General features: G+C 51.2%; 1 protein-coding gene across 9 annotated transcripts; it reads right to left on the reverse strand.

Annotated features, from left to right (window-relative positions):
- Positions 1 to 277: 277 nt before the first annotated feature.
- Positions 278 to 19,961, reverse strand: LOC120827048 (chromodomain-helicase-DNA-binding protein 4). 9 transcript variants are annotated; one of them, XM_078080966.1, is made up of 40 exons: positions 19,671 to 19,961; positions 18,621 to 18,777; positions 16,625 to 16,734; positions 15,673 to 15,903; positions 12,797 to 13,199; positions 12,596 to 12,726; positions 12,342 to 12,480; positions 11,675 to 11,841; positions 11,104 to 11,337; positions 10,809 to 11,012; positions 10,499 to 10,707; positions 10,189 to 10,320; positions 10,001 to 10,100; positions 9,676 to 9,867; positions 8,658 to 8,858; positions 8,418 to 8,555; positions 7,862 to 7,983; positions 7,452 to 7,625; positions 7,227 to 7,368; positions 7,005 to 7,136; positions 6,743 to 6,860; positions 6,519 to 6,643; positions 6,325 to 6,417; positions 5,989 to 6,136; positions 5,728 to 5,903; positions 5,435 to 5,624; positions 4,956 to 5,045; positions 4,610 to 4,701; positions 4,356 to 4,489; positions 4,055 to 4,199; positions 3,775 to 3,934; positions 3,575 to 3,666; positions 3,233 to 3,479; positions 3,071 to 3,127; positions 2,753 to 2,971; positions 2,578 to 2,686; positions 2,337 to 2,469; positions 2,004 to 2,199; positions 703 to 878; positions 278 to 597 (listed from the first exon to the last, which is right to left on the reverse strand). In XM_078080966.1, exons 2-40 carry the CDS (start codon positions 18,679 to 18,681, stop codon positions 583 to 585), a joined length of 5,937 nt encoding a protein of 1,978 aa, XP_077937092.1. In that variant the 5' UTR covers positions 18,682 to 18,777; positions 19,671 to 19,961; the 3' UTR covers positions 278 to 582. The 9 variants fall into 9 exon arrangements, with proteins under 9 accessions (XP_077937092.1, XP_077937095.1, XP_077937088.1 ...); XM_078080969.1 differs by having other exon boundaries at positions 5,447 to 5,624; positions 11,675 to 11,844; XM_078080962.1 differs by having other exon boundaries at positions 11,675 to 11,844.
- Between the last annotated feature and the right edge of the window lie 1,561 nt (positions 19,962 to 21,522).

Raw genomic sequence — 21,522 nt, forward strand, 5'->3', positions numbered from 1 at the left:
AGTGTAAAGTGAATGTCATCAAAGTGACATGCTTAAGGAATTAATGCATGTCAGAAAGTAGATTCAAATGTACATAATGAAACGTACTAAAATGTAATAACTGAGCTGGAGCCAGTTTGCCTAATCTGAAGAAAAACACCTGAAACGGACCAGTAGGAGTTTAAAAGGTGACTCTAGAAGCTCCGCCTCCAAAATATAAATCAGATTTATAAATTTGAAAGTGTTCATGCAACCGCAGATATTAAATCACACCTTAATGTTCACCCAACTTACCACATTTGTTTCATTTTTTTTATTTAGGTCCCAAAAAAACCATAATAATAACATTATATCAATAATATTAATACAGAAATTGAAAAAAGGAGGAAAAAAAATAAAATAGCTTTTCTGTCCACGGCCTCAAAATTCGGGGAAGGGATTCGATCCTCCAGAAAAACTGTTTAATGTCTGTTTTTTGGGGGCGTGGGGGGGCTGGGCGTGGCTTCAAGCTTGAGCGTGCTGTCTGTCATTCTGCTGTGCACCAATCAGGAATGTCGAGGTGAGGCAGGGCTTTTTCTCCGAGGTGAAGTGCAGAGTTCCAGTCTACTGCTGTGACATCTGGGGGGGGGCGCACGCACACAGACACACACACACACACATCGTCTTAGCCATCAGATCTCTAGGAACAGTGTTGGGGAATATTTCTTTTTTGGGTTTTCCTACCTGTTGCGTCTGTGACTGCGTCTGCGTCTCCGGCCCTCGGCTCGCCAGCCGGCTCAGGATGTTCCTCTCTGACATCTGGAGCCGAACGGCGACCGGCGGAATCCGGGCGATGGTTGCTGGGAGGCGGGTGACGTCCGCCTTCATGTCGCTGAGCAGCTCCTCCAGCTGCTTCAGCACTGAGAGAGGAAAAAAAAAAAAAAAAGATGAGTCAGTTTTCCCAGTAGTCTTCTTCTACCGTTTACTACACAGATCATCAAATGTAGATATGCAACCAGTGAACAGACGTGACAATATTTGGGTTGAGGAGGAATGGCGCTGTTATCAAAATAATGGACCATAATTTACTGAATGAACATCACTAGAAGACATGAAACTAGAGATTTACAATGTTTACTGAGGGAATAAATCAAGACAGAAGTGGAGTCATTTCCTCATAGACGTCTATGGGAGCAGAGGAGTCGCCCCCTGCTGGTCACTGCAGAGAAGTAGAGTCATTTCCTCATAGACGTCTATGGGAGCAGAGGAGTCGCCCCCTGCTGGTCACTACAGAGAAGTAGAGTCATTTCCTCATAGACGTCTATGGGAGCAGAGGAGTCGCCCCCTGCTGGTCACTGCAGAGAAGTAGAGTCATTTCCTCATAGACGTCTATGGGAGCAGAGGAGTCGCCCCCTGCTGGTCACTACAGAGAAGTAGAGTCATTTCCTCATAGACGTCTATGGGAGCAGAGGAGTCGCCCCCTGCTGGTCACTACAGAGAAGTAGAGTCATTTCCTCATAGACGTCTATGGGAGCAGAGGAGTCGCCCCCTGCTGGTCACTACAGAGAAGTAGAGTCATTTCCTCATAGACGTCTATGGGAGCAGAGGAGTCGCCCCCTGCTGGTCACTGCAGAGAAGTAGAGTCATTTCCTCATAGACGTCTATGGGAGCAGAGGAGTCGCCCCCTGCTGGTCACTGCAGAGAAGTAGAGTCATTTCCTCATAGACGTCTATGGGAGCAGAGGAGTCGCCCCCTGCTGGTCACTGCAGAGAAGTAGAGTCATTTCCTCATAGACGTCTATGGGAGCAGAGGAGTCGCCCCCTGCTGGTCACTACAGAGAAGTAGAGTCATTTCCTCATAGACGTCTATGGGAGCAGAGGAGTCGCCCCCTGCTGGTCACTACAGAGAAGTAGAGTCATTTCCTCATAGACGTCTATGGGAGCAGAGAGGAGTCGCCCCCTGCTGGTCACTACAGAGGATGCAGCTTTAAGACATCGGGTTTCAGAGGTTGCCCATCGGCAGGAGGTGTCGCCGCCCCGCCTCACCTTTGTGCAGGACGGCGTTGGCCGGCTTGTTCCCGGACATGGACTCCTTGCTGAGGTGCTGGTGCGACTCGGCCAGGCACTCCACCTCGCTGAAGCGCGTGTTGAGGGCCATGGAGGGGTGCGAGGGGTCCTCGGACATGTTGAGGTAAGCGGCGCGACGCAGCTGCTCCTCGATCACCAGCGCCTGTTCCAACAGCTGCACGAGAAAGTGGGGGGGGGGGGGGGTCATATATATGAAATGTATAAATGATGATAAGAATGACGTCAGATTTGACCAATTTTCACAGGTGACATACGCAAACATTTTTTAGAGGAAGTGAAAATAACGCCTACCTTGAACCTCCTGGCGAGGAACTTGTTCTTGATCTCCAGGAAGTTCCCCCGGTTCATCTCCCCCTTGAAGGGCTCGTTGAGGATGGCGAACTTGACGTCGTTCTGGATGTCCTGCCAGCGGGCGTAGCCGTGTCTGAGAGGAGGTCAAGGGCAGCAACTCTTCCTCAGTGCCTCAAACCAAACACCTTCAAATCCCCATCGCAGCCCACATGAGAATCACAGGCGGTAAAAAAGAGGATACTGTATGATGCCGGCCAGCAGCCAGTAGTCATGGCGACGGTGCCAGATCTCGTTGGTTTTCTTGGTCACCGTGGCGGCGCGCTCCTCGTTCTGCCACAATGAGTGAAGCTCTGAAAGAGGACAGAGGAGGGTCAGCAGGTGAACGCGTGTGTGTGTGTGTGTGTGTGCGCGCATACCTGTGAATCCCCCATCAGCGATGTTGAACATGAACCGGCTCTTCGCCTTCTTCTTCTCCTCGCTGCTGGCGGCAGCGATGACTGCTGCTGCGGTCGAGGCGGCGAGAGGAGGAGGGGCGGCGGCGGCGGCCGTTGCTCCGCCCTCTTTGCTGCCATCTCCGTTCTGCAGTTTGGCGACGTCCTCCGCCTTCAGAGGCTCCTTCTCGTCCTTCAGATCGGCTGCAGGAGGAACAAAAGGAGACGCCATTTAAAAAGACGCACACAAAAGAGCGCGTGAAGAGCGGCTGCGGGTCGAAGGTGAGGAAACGCGCTCGCCACCTTTCTTTTCATCAGCGGGAAGCGCGACGTCCATCTTTTCTTCTTTCTTTTCTTCTGCTGCAGCACAGAAAAATCCCATTTAAGAATAAAAAGGTGTACGTTCGTTAACGTCCCAAACGAAACAACAACAAGCGCCCCTCAAGAAAAGAGGAGGAGTTTTACCTTTGACCTCGGCGTCCTCTGGTTTGACCTCTGACCCCTCTGCCTTGGCCTCCGGCGTGGACTTTGTGTCCTCTCCTCCCTCCGAACTCTTGGTCCCTTCCTCGGCCTCCTTCTCCTTGTCGGCCTCCCCGTTGCCGGGCTTGTCCGTCTCCATCGGCTCCTCGCCGTTCTTCTTGCTCTCCGGCTCCGGACTCTTCTGCTCCTCCTCCTCGTCGTCCTCGTCCTCGTCGTCTGGGATGGCGATCACCTGGGGAGGGAGAACATTTCGAAATAAGAATCTATATATATATAAAAAAAAAGAAAAGATCCTGCTTCTATCCAGAGCGCTCAACGCGTCTTCACCTCGTCGACCTCTTTGCCGTTCTTCTCCGCCTCGCCCTCCTTCTTCACCTCCTCCGGGTCCTTCGCGGTCTCCTCCATCTTTGAGTCGTCACCTGTGGAAAGGGACCCCAAAAAAACCTCATTAGGTCGCTTCCGGCGGGCCTCCCTCGGGTGCGTGCGCGGCGAGGAGCGGGGGGGGGGGGGGGGGGGGGGGGCCTTACCCGGGGCGGGCGTGTTGGGCTGCGTGTCGGCCGGCGTGCCGGTGGACGGGGTCTTGCCGGGCGAGTCGGGCTGACCCGCCGCCGCCGCCTTCTTGCTCTCCTCCAGCTCGGCCATCCAGGGCATCGACCACTGGCCGTTCACGTGCTCGAACTCCTGCACCTGGATGACGGAGGCGAAGCAAGCGAGAACTTCAACATCAGCATTAGAAACCACGGGTTCGCGGATCCAGACACACAAGTAGAAAAGTCCAGCTCGTGTTTTTTTTATTTATTTTTTTACCTTCTTGCGAATGAGCGACATGACGCCGATGCGCGTGAGAACGTGTTGCCGTGACAACCCTTCTCTGGGGACGCCGTCGGCAAAGGTCTCGGCCCCGTCGGCGCCGGGCTCGCAGAGGTGACGCATGAAGAGGGAGACGTACGCCCTGAGGGGGGCGGGGGGATTATTTAACATTTCATCACTAAATGTAAGTAAGCAAAATAAAAACAGCCGTAAATGACTTAAATAAAAGCGCACGTGCATTAGAATAAGACCAACGTGTAGAATCTGCACATTCTGGTTTTCCTCAGACGTTTCTTACTTGAACTCTTTCTCAGATTTCCCCCGCAGGTCCCGGACCAGCCACTGGGTGGTGAAGGCGTCCTGGGGGGGCATCCCATAACGCATCACTGCGTTCAGGAAGGCCTTCCTCTGCCGAGAGTTGAAGCCCAACACCTGGAGGGGAGGGGGGGGGGGGGGGGGGGGGGGGGGGGCAGGGTTTCATTTTGCAGGTACTTTTAGGAGGGGGGGGGGGGGGGGGGGGGTCAATGCAGTCGAGAGGATGAAGCGCCTCACCTCGATGTTGCCTCCCACCCTGGCCAGCAGGGGGGGCAGCGGCTTGTCTTTGTCGTTCCTCAGGCCCTTCCTGCTCGGCCGGCGAGAGTTGGCTGCAGAAGAAGAAGCCGAGGAGGCGATTAAGGCGACTCGCTCACGTCTTTAGTGTTTTCTACGGTTTGTTTTGTTGCTTTTAGGTTTGAAGAACCAGGAAACCGCAGGAAGAGAGAAGCATCCTTTTGATACGCTAGAAAGCTTCAAGGAAACTGGGAATGTTTGAAGCCGAATCTTGATGCTTTTTCTGGTTTCTTTTCGTTCACCGTTTCGTCTATTTTTATATTTAAAAATGACTTTAACGTGGAGTTACCTTCCGTTCGCTCGTCAAAGTCCTCGTCTCCCTCCTCAGACGCCACCGAGTAATCCGATTGGCCGTCAGACTGGTCGTCCTGCCAATCGGCTTCGAAATGGAAACAAGAGACATTTATTTTGTTAAATGGCCGTCGAGGAACACAGAGATATTTTTGTTACTAATCAAACATACACTCTGGGTCTGAACCTCTTACACGTTGTTTATTGTTTATGCATCATGAACGAACAAAGCGTTTTCCGGCAGTGTCCTCGCGCCAAACGGGCTGAGATCATGGCAGTGCATTATGGGTAAAGTCAGATGTGACGAATATTCAGTGGGCATTTTAAGGGTACGGTGACAAAAAAAAGAAAGAAATTTAAAAAACGAGAACAAAAAAAATATATTAAAAATAAAAATAATAATAACAAAACCCCAGACAACACACACTTCATTGCACTCATTCTGAAAGCTAAGAAGTAATAAAAAGCAAAGATTACCTCCGTTCTTACCTCTGTCTTCCTGGGAGCCGTCGTTGTAGTTCACCTGCTTGCGGATGCGTTTGCCTTTGCCCAGGTTTCGGGCCAGATCCTCCTGCTGCTGCTCGTAATGGTGGCGCAGCAGCTTCTCCCAGTAGTCGGGGTCCACGCTCTCCTCCTGCTTGATGATCTCCCGCTGCACCTCCTCCTCCTGAGCGAGGGGGAAAAAAAACATATATATATATATATATAAAGCGGTTGCTGAGGGCAGTGAACCAGGGCGAGGATTTTAAAGCGCTCTCGTGGTCGCTCACCTCCTCCTCCTCGTCCTTGACCACGTACTGAGCCACCTTGAAGGAGCTCAGGTACTCGTTCATGCTCTGCAGCTCCTTGTCCTCCGTGGCGTCCTGGTTGCGGTCCAGCAGGCGGTCGATGGCCTTCTCGTCGTAGTGAATGACGCTGCTGTCCTCCTCCTTGTTCTTGTTCTCACCTGGACGTCCACACCGAGTCATGAGCACGTTCCACTTCCCAATAGTCCTCCGCTCTTCCCCGCTGCGTTTAAAGAACAAACTCACCCAGACCGCCGTCGAACTCGTCCTTGAAGAGCTGCTCCGTCCCGAACTTCAGGATGTCGTCCAGCTCCTGTTTGGACATGGAGCCCGTCTTGGATCCGAGACCAGGTCGGACCACCAGGTGAGTCAGCATCATCTTCTTCTTGGCGACCTGAATGACAGAAAGAGCAAATTGATAAGTTGGTATTCATCATCTTCTTATTGCCAATGGCCTTATTTCACCAGGCATACAAACAGCAAGTAAATAATAACAGTGGCCAGATGGAAGCATCTGTATCACTCGGCATCACTCCAGCCAGAGGGGCGGGTCTAAAGGTTGTGATCCTCGGCCCCGTTTACCTGAGTAATCCTCTCCTCCACCGAGGCCTTGGTGACGAAGCGGTAGATCATCACCTTCTTGTTCTGCCCGATGCGATGAGCTCTGCTGAAGGCCTGAAAACAAACAAACAAACATTTCCAGCGGCTCAATACAAAGAAGAAAGGTCGGGGTGGAGTCAGATTCCCTGCGGCATCACGAGGAGCGAGCGGCGCACCTGGATGTCGTTGTGGGGGTTCCAGTCGGAGTCGTAGATGATGACCGTGTCGGCGGTGGCCAAGTTGATGCCCAGACCGCCGGCCCTCGTCGACAGCAGGAAGGCGAACTGCGGCGCGCCAGGAGCTGGAGGAGAGAGACGATCCGCTTGCAGATTAGCGACCTGGAAGTCTACCGGAAGCCGAGAGGAGAAGAAGAAATACAAGGTGGCGCTCGCGGTCTCACCGTTGAAGCGATCGATGGCTTCCTGTCTCATCCCTCCGGTGATGCCGCCGTCGATCCTCTCGTACTTGTAGCCCTCGTTCTCCAGGAAGTCCTCGAGCAAGTCCAACATCTTGGTCATCTGCAGCAGAACGAGGATGAGAAGCTCACAAGTCTGGCCTTTTATTTTATTTAGAGATTTATAGTTCTACAACCTCGCAGACAATTCTTAACAGGATCAACTTGGGCGCCAAATAAAGTCGGCACTAAACATCCGGCCTCTCACCTGAGAGAAGATGAGCACCCGGTGCCCTCCGGCCTTCAGCTTCCTCATCATCGTCTGCAGCAGCGTCAGCTTCCCCGCAGCCTTCGTCAGAGAGTTTCCGTCGTACATCCCGTTTGGCATCTTCGGAGCTTCCTGTTTGCAAGCGGATCAAACACACCTTTTTAGGTTTTGAGAGTTCCGGGAAGTTTTCAATGCGTTTTCTTGCGACGGCGGCGTTCGTACGATGGCGGCCGTGGGGAAGAGGTAGGGGTGGTTGCAGCACTTCTTCAGGTCCATCACCACGTTGAGCAGAGAAACCTGGTTTCCTCCTCCTTTGGTGTTCAGAGCCTCAAAGTTTTTCGTCAGGATGAATTTGTAGTATTTCCTGTGACACAAAAACACGTTTATTTCTTTTCTTTTTGATAGCTGACTTTCAAAGGGCTGCTGTCTAAAAGCAGAGACACCGACTTCTGCAGAGGGCTGAGCTCCACTCGGACGATGAGCTCCGTCTTGGAGGGCATGTGCTTGAAGACGTCGGCCTTCAGCCTCCTGAGCATGTGCGGACCCAGCATGTCGTGCAGCTTCTTGATCTGGTCCTCCTTGGCGATGTCGGCGAACTCCTCCAGGAAGATCTCCAGCTTACTGAGGGGCGACACGCAGGTGGGTGAGACGGGATGTTTTGGCTTTTAGCAGAAGATTCAAGTTGCTTTAAATCCAAGCAGAATAAACCGCTTTTCAGAAACACAAAATCAGCGTTTTTTGTGGAAGCTTATTTTCTGAATTACTGGATATATTGAACCCTGAAGATTCATAACAATCATAGGTAATAAGTCGCCGGTGCGGAACACACACGACTGCCTTGTGCATCGTGACCGTACCTGAACCTCTCCGGCGTGAGGAAGTTGAGCAGGTGGAAAAGCTCCTCCAGGTTGTTCTGCAGGGGGGTTCCAGTCAGCAGCAGCTTGTGCTGCAGCGGGTAGTTGTTCAACACCCGGAAAAACTACAGCAGGAAGAAAACGCATCTTTTAAGCTTCAGTTGACAGTTCAGACGCGTTAAGACGGCTTCATGAACCGTTGGAATAAAACGGTTGAGTAAGAGAGAAAAACGGCCGTGGAACAAAAAGCCCCAGAAGAGATGAAGTAGTGAAACCACGAAATACAGAGCAGCAGTTTAATACGGTGCAATGTTAGATCTCAACGTTAGTCTCTTCAGGCCTCATTTCATTTTTTTCCATCACATCTTTAATATATATATTCTTCAGCTGTTTGTTAGTTAAAGTTGTCAACTTTGAAACAATTATGAAAACATTGAACGTTTCAATCTATTCCGGCTAAAACAAATATTTCCTTCATTTTAGTTGAACTGATTTCACATTTGATTTCCTGTCACCTGATGACAAATAACCCAATTCTTCCCCCCCCCCCCCCACGTACCTTGGACTGGTTGTTCTTCAGCCTGTGGGCCTCGTCCACCACCAGGCAGGCCCAGTCGATGGAGCCCAGGATGGCCATGTCGATGGTGATCAGCTCGTAGGACGTCAGCAGGACGTGGAACTTGATCGATGAGTCTTTCTGCAGGGGGGGGGGGGGGGGGGGGGGCAGAAGAAACATGATGTCAGCCCTGCCTGTTGGATCAACTAGTTGGGTGGAGCTTTCCATCACGCCCCCTCCCACCTTCATCCTAGAGGCCTTCTTCCCCCCTCGGATGGCGTTGTCCTCGAAGGAGAACTCGTTCTCTCGGATGACGGCTCTGCTGTCTTTGTCTCCCACGTAGGTCACCACGTACATGTCGGGGGCCCACATCTCAAACTCCCTCTCCCAGTTGATGATGGTGGAGAGCGGCGCGCTGACCAGGAACGGCCCTTTGGAGTGGCCCTGTGGGGGATGAGGAGGTCAACTCATTTCACAGCCACAAACTGTTCTTCTTTTGAACCGATAAATTAAACTAGGAGAGCGAATAGAAGAAAAATCTACTTTCCTGAAAAATCAGTTACTAAAGTGACTAAAGTGAGACCCACATTTGAAAACACCAAAGGCTCAAAATTCATGAAAAATTGTTATTTAATAAATATTAGTTCATGCGAGAGGTAGATATTATTTTTACAGACTGGATCTGAAATCACCTCATTAGTATCTACTTGATTAATGAGTAAATCTTCTATATACATACACACACACACAAAATACAGTTATATACAATTTGAAATATTAAAAAAAACATCTATGGAGGTTTTACAACAGAAGAATCCCGCGAAAACAAATCTAATCTAAGAAGTTGGAGCCACTAAATAAATTTCAAATCACGTTAGGAGAACCTGCAGAAGAAGGGCAGGAAGTGCATTCTGGCCTCCCTCCTTCAGGGGGCGGCAGCGGCTCACACGGCCGGGGCCGCCCAACGAGCTGAGATTGAACTTAATGCGTCAGATTTCACCTGATTTACACAAAATGGCTGGAAGACTGCCGACCAATCAGAGGCGGGCTACACAGAGAGCCAGCCCCCCCCCTCCCCCCGGCCCAAAACCGCATTAACCATCAGTCCTCACAGCTAACGTGAAAATTACTGAATCACAATCATGAAAAAAAGAATGAAATCTTTTTGCTGAAAAAAATGAAAATAAAGATTCAATAAATAAAGTCAAATCCACCCCCCCACCAAAGAGTGTGTGGCTTCTCTGTGTGTGTGTGTGTGTACCTCTTTGTACAGCGAGTAGAGGAAGACGGCGGTCTGCACCGTCTTCCCGAGGCCCATCTCGTCGGCCAGGATGGTGTCGGTGCCCTGCGCCCAGGAGAAGCGCAGCCAGTTGAGGCCCTCCAGCTGGTAGGGGTGCAGCGTCCCCCCCGTGCTGTCCAGGTAATCCGGCTGCCGCTCGAACTTTATGGTCGGCTGGTGGGACATTAAAACATTCAAGAGGTGAGAAAGCAACACAAACAGGCGCAGGACGACATGCACGTCTTCTTCCACAATAATCCTCAGACGTCCATCGGCGCCGTTGCTTTTTATTGCTTCAGACACTCACGTCCACCACGGGGTTCTCGGGGGGTCGGTCGGGCCGCTTCACTCGTCCCTTCACCTTGATCTTCTTCCCCGGCTTCCCCTCGTCTCCCATCATCAGCTCCCTGGAAACCAGCGCCGAGTTGAGCAAAAGCGGACGCGCACATCCGCATCGTCGCCGGCGAAAGTGAAAAAGGGGGGGCGTGGCCTCACCTGTGGTTCCAGTACTGCACCTTGTAGGTGTCGTAGTCGGGTATGTCCATGTCGTCGGCCTCCCAGGTGGCTTGGTCGTAGGCCAGCTCCCTCCACTTGATCAGGTAGTGGACGTTATTCTTTCTGTCCACACTGGAAAATAAGCACATTTAAAACACGTCGCTTCTTCACGTGAAATATGACACATCTGAACAGAGATTTGAAGTGTCGTTTAAAGCAGAAACCAAAAAACTCATGAAATGCATTAAAACGTTGACATATCCGGTGTGTTAAAGAAGTGTAACATAGAGCAGGAGGAGGTGAAGCGGACCTGTGGTTGATGATCCGGTGCATCATCAGCCACTCGAACTTGATGCCGAAGCGGAGGTACTTCTCGTCCAGCTGTGCGTACATGGGGTCCTTGGCCTTCCTCTTCACGCTCTTATCCTCCTCGCCCTCGGCGAAGTCGATGGGCGGCGGGTCGTCCATGTCGTTCTTCCTCTGGTAGTTCCTGAACATCACCTGACAGTGGAGCTCCAGCTGGGGGGGGAGGGGTGGGGGGGTTAGAGAGGGAGGAGGTCTTCCTGTGGAGGGGAGGCCTGTTTGTTTTGCTCCACACACACACACACACACACACACACCTGCAGCTCGGTGACCCAGGAGCAGTGCCAGTACGACATGTTGGACCACTTGGCGAAGAACTCCCTGTCCGGACGGCCCGCCAGTGGTTTGGGGTCGGGGGCGTCGGCCGCCAGGTCTAGGGGGCGGGGCACCGGCGTGGGAGGGGGGGCCTCGCCCCACCGCCACGTCAGGATCTTCTGGACCTTCCCCTTCATGGAGGGACACTGGAAGGAGGACGAAGATGTCACTACCAATACTAATGTGGTAAAAACATCGCCTTGAGATGATTTGAATTTGAGGCGTGAAAAGCCTCACCGTGCAGCGGGGGCAGATCCACTCCCCGTTGGGGATCTCGGGCAGCGGCGGGTTGAGGCAGTGGATGTGGTAGGACGAGGGGCACGAGTCGCAGCACAGCAGCTCCCCCCCGTCTTTGCACACCCGGCAGAACTCCATGTGCAGGTCGTCCTCCTCCATGTCTCCGGTGTCGCCGATGTCCTCCTCGCCCTCGGAGGCCTCCTCCCGGGCCTCCCACTGGATGCCCTCCTTCTCCTGCAGGAGAAGAACATGTAACAGCAGCTCCGCGTGCGCACGTCGCCCACGCAGCGACGGTTGCTGGTTTAGTTGCTCTCCTCCCCACCGAGAGATGACGTTTCTCTCTCGAGCATCCACAGGGAGTAAAGACACGCCAGATGAATTACATCAAGCCGGTTAAAACCATAAATACACAAAACTAACGGAGAATAGTTTTTTTCTTTCCTCATGACAAAACAAAGCAGGATAAATGACAGTAAAACCACACAAGTTGTGTGTGTGTATATATATATATATATATATATATATATATTTCTGAGGCTCAGATCAGATGGTTCCGGCCTCGTTTGCTTACACAGTGCGGGCAGCTCCAGGTGCCCTCGGGGGCCTTCTCCATGTCGGGGTCCAGGCAGACCATGTGGTACGCTCGGGGGCAGGTGTCGCACAGGATGATCTCGCCGCCCTGCTGGCAGACCTCGCAGTAGTCCTGGTGGTCCGTCTCGTAGCCGTCCCCTTCCTCTGCTTCTGGGCGACAGTGGAGAGGAATCAGTCGTCAGAAACGGGAAGCGCGTGTTTTTTGTTTGTGTGAGAGGAAAGAAAACGACACCGGCTTGCGTCTCTTTTCCACCGCTTTCAGCGCCACACTGAAATCAAGGCGTCTCACCGCGAGAATACTCGGTAACAGCGATATTTAACCAAAACGTACACGCGTGTGTGTGTGTGTGTGTGTGTGTGTGTGTGTGTGTGTGTGTGTGTGAGAGAGGTAAAAGCCTCAGTTCCTCAGAACCGGTTGAGCTCTTTAGTCCATCACGATGACGCCAAGATGTCGTCCTTCTAAATATAACTTTAGCGGCCCAGTGACTAGTGTGTGTGTGTGTGTGTGTGTGTGTGTGTGTGTGTGTGTGTGTGTGTGTTCCACAGACTTCACGCGCCAATCGGCTGACTCACCGAGAAGCCGCTGATGGACGATGAAGGGGGGGGGGGGGGGGGGGGGGCGCAGACAGAAAAAGAAACACAAGTACCTTTCTTCTTCTTGGGTTTGCTCTTGGAGGCCTTCTTCTTGCTGCGGCTGCTGCGGCTGTTGGAGCCCTCGGAGACGGAGACGCTGTTCATGCTGCCGTCCTCGAAGTCACTGTCCACTTCGGGCTCGTCCTCCTCGCTCTGCGCCAACGGGACAAACACACACACGCGCGCGTTGTGTAAATAACGGTTGGTTGTCCACAACCTCATGCGGGCCGCAGGGAGCGGGACGGAAACGGCCAGCGGTGCATCGTACCGACGAGCGTTTCCTTTTGCTGCTGAAGCCCCCCAGCTTGATTTTGAGAGGAGCCACTTTCTTCGTCTTGGCGCTGTTCTTCTTCTCTAGTTGTTTCGGTGTAGGTTTGGACTTCTTGCGGGCGTTGGGACCTGCCGACACGGACCCGGAGCGTCAGTCACAGGTAAGAGGAGAGGAAGACGAAGAACAACCACACCGTACCTTTCCCCTCCTTGGTCTTGGCCTTGCGTAGCGGCGGCGGGGGCTGCTGAGCTTCCACCGGCGTTGGCGGCGGCGGTGGCGGGGGAGGCGGAGCCACGGCGACCGGCGCGACCTCCGCCACCATGGTGTCGACCGCCGCCGGCACGTTGGCGGTGGCCAGGGCCGCGTTGGCGGCGGCGGCGCCCCTCAGCGGGTTGTTGGTGCTGAACTCTCGCCACTTGGCGCCCAGGACCATCATCATCTTGGACACGGCGATCTTGGGGTTCTTGGCGGCGATGAGGGGCCGGACGAACTGGCTGAAAGCCTTGTAGTTGGTGAGCGAGCGGTAGTCCTCCTCGTTGAAGACGTGGTCGATGTCCTCCATGCCCCAGTCGTCGAGCAGCTGGGACGACGACTTGGGCTCCTTAAAAAACAAACAACAAAAAAACAAACAAGCGGTGAGCTTCATCAGAGGGACGAGGACCAAAGATGACTGACAGGGACCGCGAGGGCAGTGTTGCCGTGACAACGGCCGACGTTCACGCGAGAAAAATAACCTCCAACTGCATCTCAGGAACAAAGATTGCGATCGCCGAAGTGAAAGATGCGTTGGTTCAAAGATGCGTTGGTTCCCATGGCGACGGACCTCATTTTACGTAACAACTCACTGCGTCTCATTGAATGATTTAATTGCTCACTAGTCGTTCACAAGGCTTGAAGTGAAAATCTAACCAAAAAAAATATTTCCACTTGTTTTTAAAGTAATCATGTCGATGTCATTGTGATCAATATTGACGAGAAGAATATTGATAATGATTTTAGCAATAATCATCACTTTTTTTCTCACTTTTCAAATGCCACAATATACAATGTTTGACAATCTGTTGGTTTGGGATAAATGTTTTGGGGATTCAGTTAGTGATTTACTGCCAATATAGTATATAGAGTCCAAAATATTAAAACGTTAAGTTGATGGTTCTTGCTTTTGTAGGTTTGTTGATTTATCCCACTACACGTCGTTTGATCCAAACGTGTAAACCTATATAATAATAAAGGATAATAATTCATAGCTAAGCTAATAAAAGGTAAAACTGACCATTTATTTGCAGGTTATCCGGCCAAATGGCAAATGGCAAATAATGCAGCACAAACATCCAGACAAAGAAAAGCAGAAATGTTGCATGTTTCTTTTGTTTCATTTGTAGATTTGCATTGTTCTCCGTAGCAAACGCGGTGCTGAACCACCCAAACCGATTTCTCTCCGACTGTCACTTTGATCAATAAGAGCAGCATCTTTACCAATTGGAGCTTTTACCGGCACTAAAGTTTAAAAAGGCCCCAAGCAGGGGACCACCAGCCCCCCGACCCCCCAAAACCTGCTTTAGAGGGACTGAAAGCGGCTCTGACAATGAATCAAAATGTGTTTACCCCCCCCCCCAAAATGAAAAAGGGTCAAGAGGCGCAGTGCGGCGCTAAGCAGGGTTTCCATGGTAACAGTATATGTGCCTCACACACACACCGAGGCCCCCTATTGGTCGCCGGGTCTCCCCAGTCCACCAGACACGCTCTTTGTTTAACTGTCTCTCATATCACATTTCTGTCAGTCAAACCAGCGCCGACTCCATTACAGGTGCACACGGGGAGCACAAAGGCGCCGCCGCGAACCTCCACCAGAAGAGCCAAGAGGGGATGTTTGACGTCGTAGATCCTCAATCCCACCGAGGAACATGCAGAAAGCTCAGGATTCAAGTCCATTCAATCCATTACAGCCCTAAAATCACAGATCTGCCTCAGAGGGCTTTACAGGTGGAGCAAAACGCGGCGTCCGCTGACCCGAGACCGTCACAGGAACGCTGGGAGATCTTTCTATCAGGGTGCACAGAATGAAACACGTCCGTTATTTACGTTTAGGCCCATAAACTGCGACTGGCGCAGTCTTTAGATGCCGCTCTGAACGCAACATCCAGAGGGGTTTTCCTCGTTATCGATTTCCAGTTTCACAGCATAATACCGCCATTTTTAAAAGGAGGATTTTTGAAGAGAGAATGAATCAGAGATTTTGTCGGAACACAGAAATATGAGCACTTCTACAAGCCGTCACGGGCGGACTATAAGGCCGCGCAGACGGCCTCCGATGCGTGGAGGGGGATCTGCGCAAACGTTGGTTTGCCGGTCGAGGGGAACAAAGTTGTGAAGGAAAATACATGACAAATATGTTCTTTGGGTTAGAATTGCCCTCTCTGCCATCCTTCAGGTGCATGTCAGACAACAAGACCGGGTAAACAAACAAACCAACAACCTCCACACACACAGACGTCACTCTCTAGGTCGTCTTCGACAAAATAAACGTTACTCCACCTTTCTGGCGGTGAGTTGCTTTGCAACACGCGCAAGACTTGTAGAACCATGAATTGAAACGAGTCCATCGACACAAGAGCCGCAGAAGAACGCCAGCGCCTCAACTCGGCACACGGTTATTAAGGAGAGGCCTTTGAATTCCACCTGACCGCCGCCACAGCCGCGTCCAAACCGACCAAAATGAACACCAGTTCTACGATCATCTGGTTTTTTTAAATCAACGGACAAAATAGGAAAAACCTGCGTCGCCGCCAAACATTCTGTGTACAAAAGATCTTCATGGAGCCAAATCACTTCGGTCGGTGACGTCCAAAGCGTCTCTCAAAGTCAAAAAAACGACCGTCGGCATTTACCGTTTGCAATTTGTGGTTTTGATTAGATTCCACACAATCACTACTAGAGCTTTACAGTCTGAATATGTTGTAAATGGGGCTCTTCTCCCCGCAGAGAAGATAAATACTTCCTGCCTCATTCTTCAAACATGGAAGCCGTAATCAGCGGCGGTTTGCGGCGTTGAGAAACTGCCGGGTTTTCCTCACCGAGCTGTCGTCGTCATCGTCGTCGTCGTCCTCCTCGGGCTCCGGCTCTTTCTTCCTGGAGCTGCTCCTCTCGGCTCCGGAGCTGCTCCTCTTCTTCTCTTTGCCACTGCCGCCCCTCCTCTTCTTCTTGCGTCCCGGCGTGTAGTCGCTGCCCTCGCTGTCCGAGCGCTGGCCCTCCGCCTCCTCCGCCCCGACCAGGTCCATGGGCTCCGGGGAGCTGACGGGGAGCTCCTGCAACGAGGTCACCGGAGACAACGGTCATGTTTCACAGAGACAAGGGGGAACGACACCGAGACGTTCCGCGCAAAGCAAGAAAAGCTCCAAATACAAACCGATTCATCAGAAAGACAAGACAAAGGTAGAGAAGTGAAATGTCGGTAAACGTGTTCCTTGTTTTCCCCCATCGACAAGCAGCGTTTGGTTCATCGTAAGAGGAAACCGTTCTCACTGCCAAAGGTTCATCGGAATGTCAGAGTTTAATTTCAAGTCTGCAGAAGCAACACAGTCTAGAACAAAAACACATTTTAAAAAAAAGGACAAACAGAAGGTGGTCGAGAGGCTAGATAGCTAGCATGCTAACTACATGGACCTGCGCACAAAGGGAATTAGAGTGTACGGGTCTCCTCACCGGTGGGAGCTACGTGTTGTTTGCAGGAATAAACTGATAATAACAATGAACACAGATCTAGAGCACTCGCAGCTTCAGAGGGAGACAGTGCAGACGTTTAATGTACACATTAAGGAGGAAGGAGAGCTTTAGCATCTAGCTTCTTTGGCCGTTTTCCCAACACGAGAAGATGATCAAAGGCTGCACACGGCGGCGTTTCGAGTGTGTTACAACAGTCACGGGTTGGGTCTGGTTCCTATCCGACACGTCACCGGGGTCACAGGACATAAAAGCCGTTGAGTAAATCAGGTAGTTTACGAGTGATGACAACATCCGCCTCCTCACCTCTCTGCGCGACCGCCTCTTGCTGCTCTTGCTCTCCTTGCTCTTCTTGGCCTTCTTCTTCTTCTTCACCTTCGGGGTCTCATTCTCCGAGACCTCCCCATCCTCGTCGTCTGCGAAATCAGCATTACACGGTGAGAGACGCAAGGAGACGACGCGGTAACGCCGCCGGGCAAAGAGCGGCGAGCATCCGTGTCGTGCTGCACACAAAAAAACCTTTGAGCAGCTTCGCTCACTTTTGTTATGATGTTTCTTTCCTTTATTTTTCCACATAAGAGTCCCGTCAGACGCGTATCGAGCGTATTCCCATTTCAATCCTGGCTATTGGGATCAAAGAGACCAGCAAGTAAGTAAAAGACTGAAGCGGGATGACGTAGCATTCTTTCTTCCACCACCGGGCTGCAACCGCGTTGACGGGGTGTTAAATGACATTCGATCTGTTCATCTGTGATTAGATGGCTGGAATAAAAACCACCAGGAGCCCCGAGGAGGAGAAGCCGGTGGGTTGAGCTACCCGGCGTTCAGTTTGGTTCCAGCGGTTAAGACTGAAGCGATTAGTCGTTGTAATTTACCTGGCGGCAGGGCAGCGTTTGGGACCTAGCATCACACATGTAATCAACTGGTAAAAAGTAAATGGCAAGCAGCCACGAAGGTGCACCTGGTCAGGGAGAAGCTCTAAAAATGTGCCTGTTTCTCCTTCCTTTTCCAATGACATCGTAAGGAGACCAAGCTGCGTGTGGCGACGGACGGATTCGAGGAAACACGGAGCTCTGTCCAGTTTTGCAAAAGCATGTTACGGCTAAAGTGATATTTTGTCCACAGACAGGGTGGGTGTGAGAGCGTGAAGCCCGGCCGAGACTAGAGAGGCCGCAGTTACCAGATTAAACCGAACACCGGAGCAACGGAGGGGTCTTTCTTCAGGTTAAACATAAAAAAAAGCCATAAATGTAAAGAGGTTCAATTACCGCTTGAAAACAAAGACTTGCAAATGAAACCGTGTCACTTAGGCTGAAACGAGTTAATTTAATATGTGGCCTTTCTGCTTTTGTCTGAAGAGAACCATAAGCTGTTAAAAGACATTAACTTGATTTCTGGGAAGGACATTTTAGTTTCTCACAATCGACTCAATGTTTAATAAATTATGAAAAATAGTTCCACTTGAGTATTTCTATTTACCACCATGATACACTTTTCATCTGCAACATTTCAGGGGGAAATAAGAGTATTATTTAGTTTAGTATTGGTTTAAGCTGCCACCCAGCATTAAAAAAAACCCAATTATAATAATTCAAATCATATATAGGATCGTGAGATGGAACAATATAAACACACAGTACTCTCACCTGCTCCGATTCCCCAAAACAGACGTGCACCATAAACATGCATTTGTGCAGCACATATTCACAATAAGTCGCTGCTGTTTTGTCCGAGTGTTTTGTGCGAAATCTGCTGCAAGAACTATTTTTACTACATTGTTTTATTTTACACACACACACATACACACACACACAGAGGGACGAGGAGGGAAACGCTGCGGAACGTCATCCAGCTTCCGAAGCTAACTGGCTGCCTCCATCTTGTCATCGAACACGTAAATAATGCCGGTAGCCGGCTAACCGTAGGCCCCGGGAAACACGCCGCGCTGCCGGCGAGACCTCACGGACAAATGCGGGCCAACCAGCCACGCGTTTGCGGTAATACGGCAAATTGTTTTATTATTATACTTTTGTCTGGTACGAAAAGAAGGTGTAAAACAGCAACGCGAAGCCCATTTAAAAAAACAAACAAAAAAAAAAACGTACAAGTTGGCTATTGTTGCCGCTAGCATTAGCTACCCGGTGGTTAGCAGCATTTGGCTAGCGTTAGCGCGTTGCTAACGAAACGTGATTGATATGAATGTAAAAAAAAAAAAAAAATAAAAAAAAAACATCTGCTCATGCTAGCATACCACCGCTGTTAACATTAGCAATTTGAGCTAACAAACGAGCTCGGGTCTTACCGTGTATTAACCGGTCCTCGGGGGCTGCGTAGTCATCTCTGTCATCCTCGCTTCCAGACATAGCGGACGGCAGAAAAACTTTAGATTTAGTTAGCTAACAGTTTAGCTAACTAAATAAAGTTGTGTTTGTCGGATAATCCAGAGTTCCGACCCGATTCTTGAGTCCGCCGGGGTGAGGGCAGCCGGGCCAGGTTTCGACAAGGGAAACAAGAACAAACAACAACAACAAAAAAAAGAGAGAAAGCAAGCGGAAGTGAATATTTTAACAGCTTAAAAGATAACTGGTAAAAACACCGCAAACGGCCGCTGCGTGGAGGCGGCGGCGCGTTTGAACTTTACGCGGCGGTGAAGTTGGAGCGGTCGGCGCCCTCCATCTCCGCGCCGGGCTGACATGCCATCTTGCCTCGGTCGTTAGTTTCCGTGCCATTAGCATGCGTGCTAGCCGAGCTTGACCGGTTCAGATTGGGAGACGACGCACACTCAAGAGAGACAGAAAGCGGAGCCGGCTGTGCGCGCTAAGCACCCGACCTCGTAACAACCCGGCACCCCGGGGCCCCCGCACCCGGTCCCTCTTCACCCCGCTCAAGTATTTCTACATGCGTGTGTGTGTGTGTGCATATATATATTTTACAAACAATAAAAAAGCAAACTGGATACTCACAACTTGATTCACAGAGCTTCCAAACAACAGCAGCCCAGTAACTCCGAGCGCACTTTGTCAATCAATCAGTACTTGGGTGGCTCTGTTCTAAGTTACGGTAACGGTATACATACTATTTAAATATATTTCCGTGTTTTCTTGTGTGTAGGCAGCGTGTGCGCACGACGCCGTCTCCTCTTTCTCCCCCTCGCACACTACACACACCCCGCGCGCGCGCGCACACACACAAAGAGATCAGGGGGCAGGCATCCCATAATACCCACCCCCCCCCCCCCCTCCTCCTCCTGCCCCGCGCACGCACACGCAAATCGCGCGCACACACTTTAGTCACCCCTCCCCCCACTCTGCATAGTTACCTTGCAACGTACAGACCATAATAGTCAACTCACCCCCTGTCTGCTACAGTCTCTTCCCCATTCCTCCATGCACCCCCCCCCCACCCCACCCCCTCCCATAGCAACCGTGGTTACCATGGAGACGCTCAATCCCCCCCACCCCCGTGCGGCATCCCATAATAGTAATGAGCACAGTCACTGACATCCCTCAATAAGCATAACTCCAAAAACAGAGAGAGAGAGAGAGAGAGAGAGATAGGAGAAAGGAGAGAGAAGAAAAAAGGAAAAGCTGTCACATGGCAACTGTGTGTACCACATGACTGCTCAACTTGAGTGTGCATGTTTGCATGTGTATGCACACACACCGTGCTGGTGTACTGGTGCCAGTCCGGCTGCACGGCATGCAGACGCAAGGAGACGGCTGATGACCAAAAAGGAAAATTCACCCGGGAGGGGGGGGGGGGGGTCGGGTCACCAAAAGTTTAGTGACCCCCCCCCCCCCCCAGGTGAATTTTTCAACATCTGGGGGGGGTTATTGGTATTATTCAATAGGTGCCTCACCAGAAACACAATCAAAACACAAGCGCACGTGAAGGAAGAGGAGGGAAGGCCGACTGGATTAAAAACATCCTTATTTTATGATACAAGCAGGAGGGTTCGAAAAAAAAGTCGGGTTACATGCACGGCCGGCAGGGTGGAGGTCACAGAGGTCAAACTATAGCCAAAACCATGAAGTCTGCTGCCCCCCCGCCCCCCCCCTCCGACCCCTCTGACCTCCCTCATCAAAACAAGAAACAGGGAGCCCAGAAGTGCAAGAGCCAAGCGCACAGCTGAGTTAAGCTGTCTGCTACACACACAGACACACTCTCACACACACTTGCTCCACCGGCTGCTTTGGAACATGAATTGAAGTCAATGGTGGGAAAATCGTCTGGGTCCTAGACATCTTTTTTCCCACCATTGACCGACTGTAGTGCATTGAGAAAGAGAAGAGCGGGTTGGTGCTTCGCGTAGAGGCTTCTGGGAGTGCGTGTGTGTGTGTGTGTGTGCGTGCGTGCGTGCATGTGTGGGGAGGGGGGTCAACAATGTGCACGTCAGCTGACGGACGATGCTCTTTATGGTCGGGGCAGGTGGGGGGGGCTTAGAGTTGTGCGTTGTTGTTTTTGTTGTTGTTGCACTGCAGGACCAAATCTGCTAAGTGTGTAAAATAGATTTAAAAAACGGCTGTTTCCAGTGAAAGTACACGACACGACCAAAAGTTTGTGAACCTCAGAGTGAAGATGACTAGAAACAACACACCGTATCAATGACCTGATGGAAAGTAGAATGTGAAGGAGAATTAAAGTAGAATGTAAATCCGGTTTGGAGGGAAACCAGCTGGTGGTTTGGTCTTATTGTCCAGATGAGTCCACGGTGGGATTGTGGATATTTTTTAATCGTTGACCTTCTGACAGATTGATTCACCTCAGCATGTTGTTGCAGCGCCCCGATACTTTGGCCTCTGACCCCTTTGGGCCCCGCCCCCCCGGCATGGGCTAGAGGCCTCCCTCGCCCCCCCTGGTGCCCCCCCTCACCCTGTATCTACAGTGGTTTCTGACTCTCCTCCTCTTCTTCTTCCGCCTCCTTTGTCCCGGTGCTCTTTCTTCCTTCCTGCACAAGAAACGACTTAAAAATGAAAAAAAAAACAATCTTCTTTTTCCTTTTTCTCTCTGCATTTCTTCCTCTTTCTTTCTCTCTCCCTTGGTATGCCCCCCCCCCCCCCCCCCCTCCTCCCCTCCCCCACACTTCTCATTTTTCCTTGACTATGGACACAGTGTTCATGTGTGCATTTAGGGGTGGGGGAGGGGGGGGGGTATCATCCTATAATCACCAATCAGAGGGATACTGGGGGCAGTTGTCATAGAAA

The sequence above is a fragment of the Gasterosteus aculeatus genome, chromosome 10 (genome assembly GCF_964276395.1).
Source record: "Gasterosteus aculeatus chromosome 10, fGasAcu3.hap1.1, whole genome shotgun sequence".
Classification (NCBI taxonomy): Eukaryota; Metazoa; Chordata; class Actinopteri; order Perciformes; family Gasterosteidae; genus Gasterosteus; species Gasterosteus aculeatus.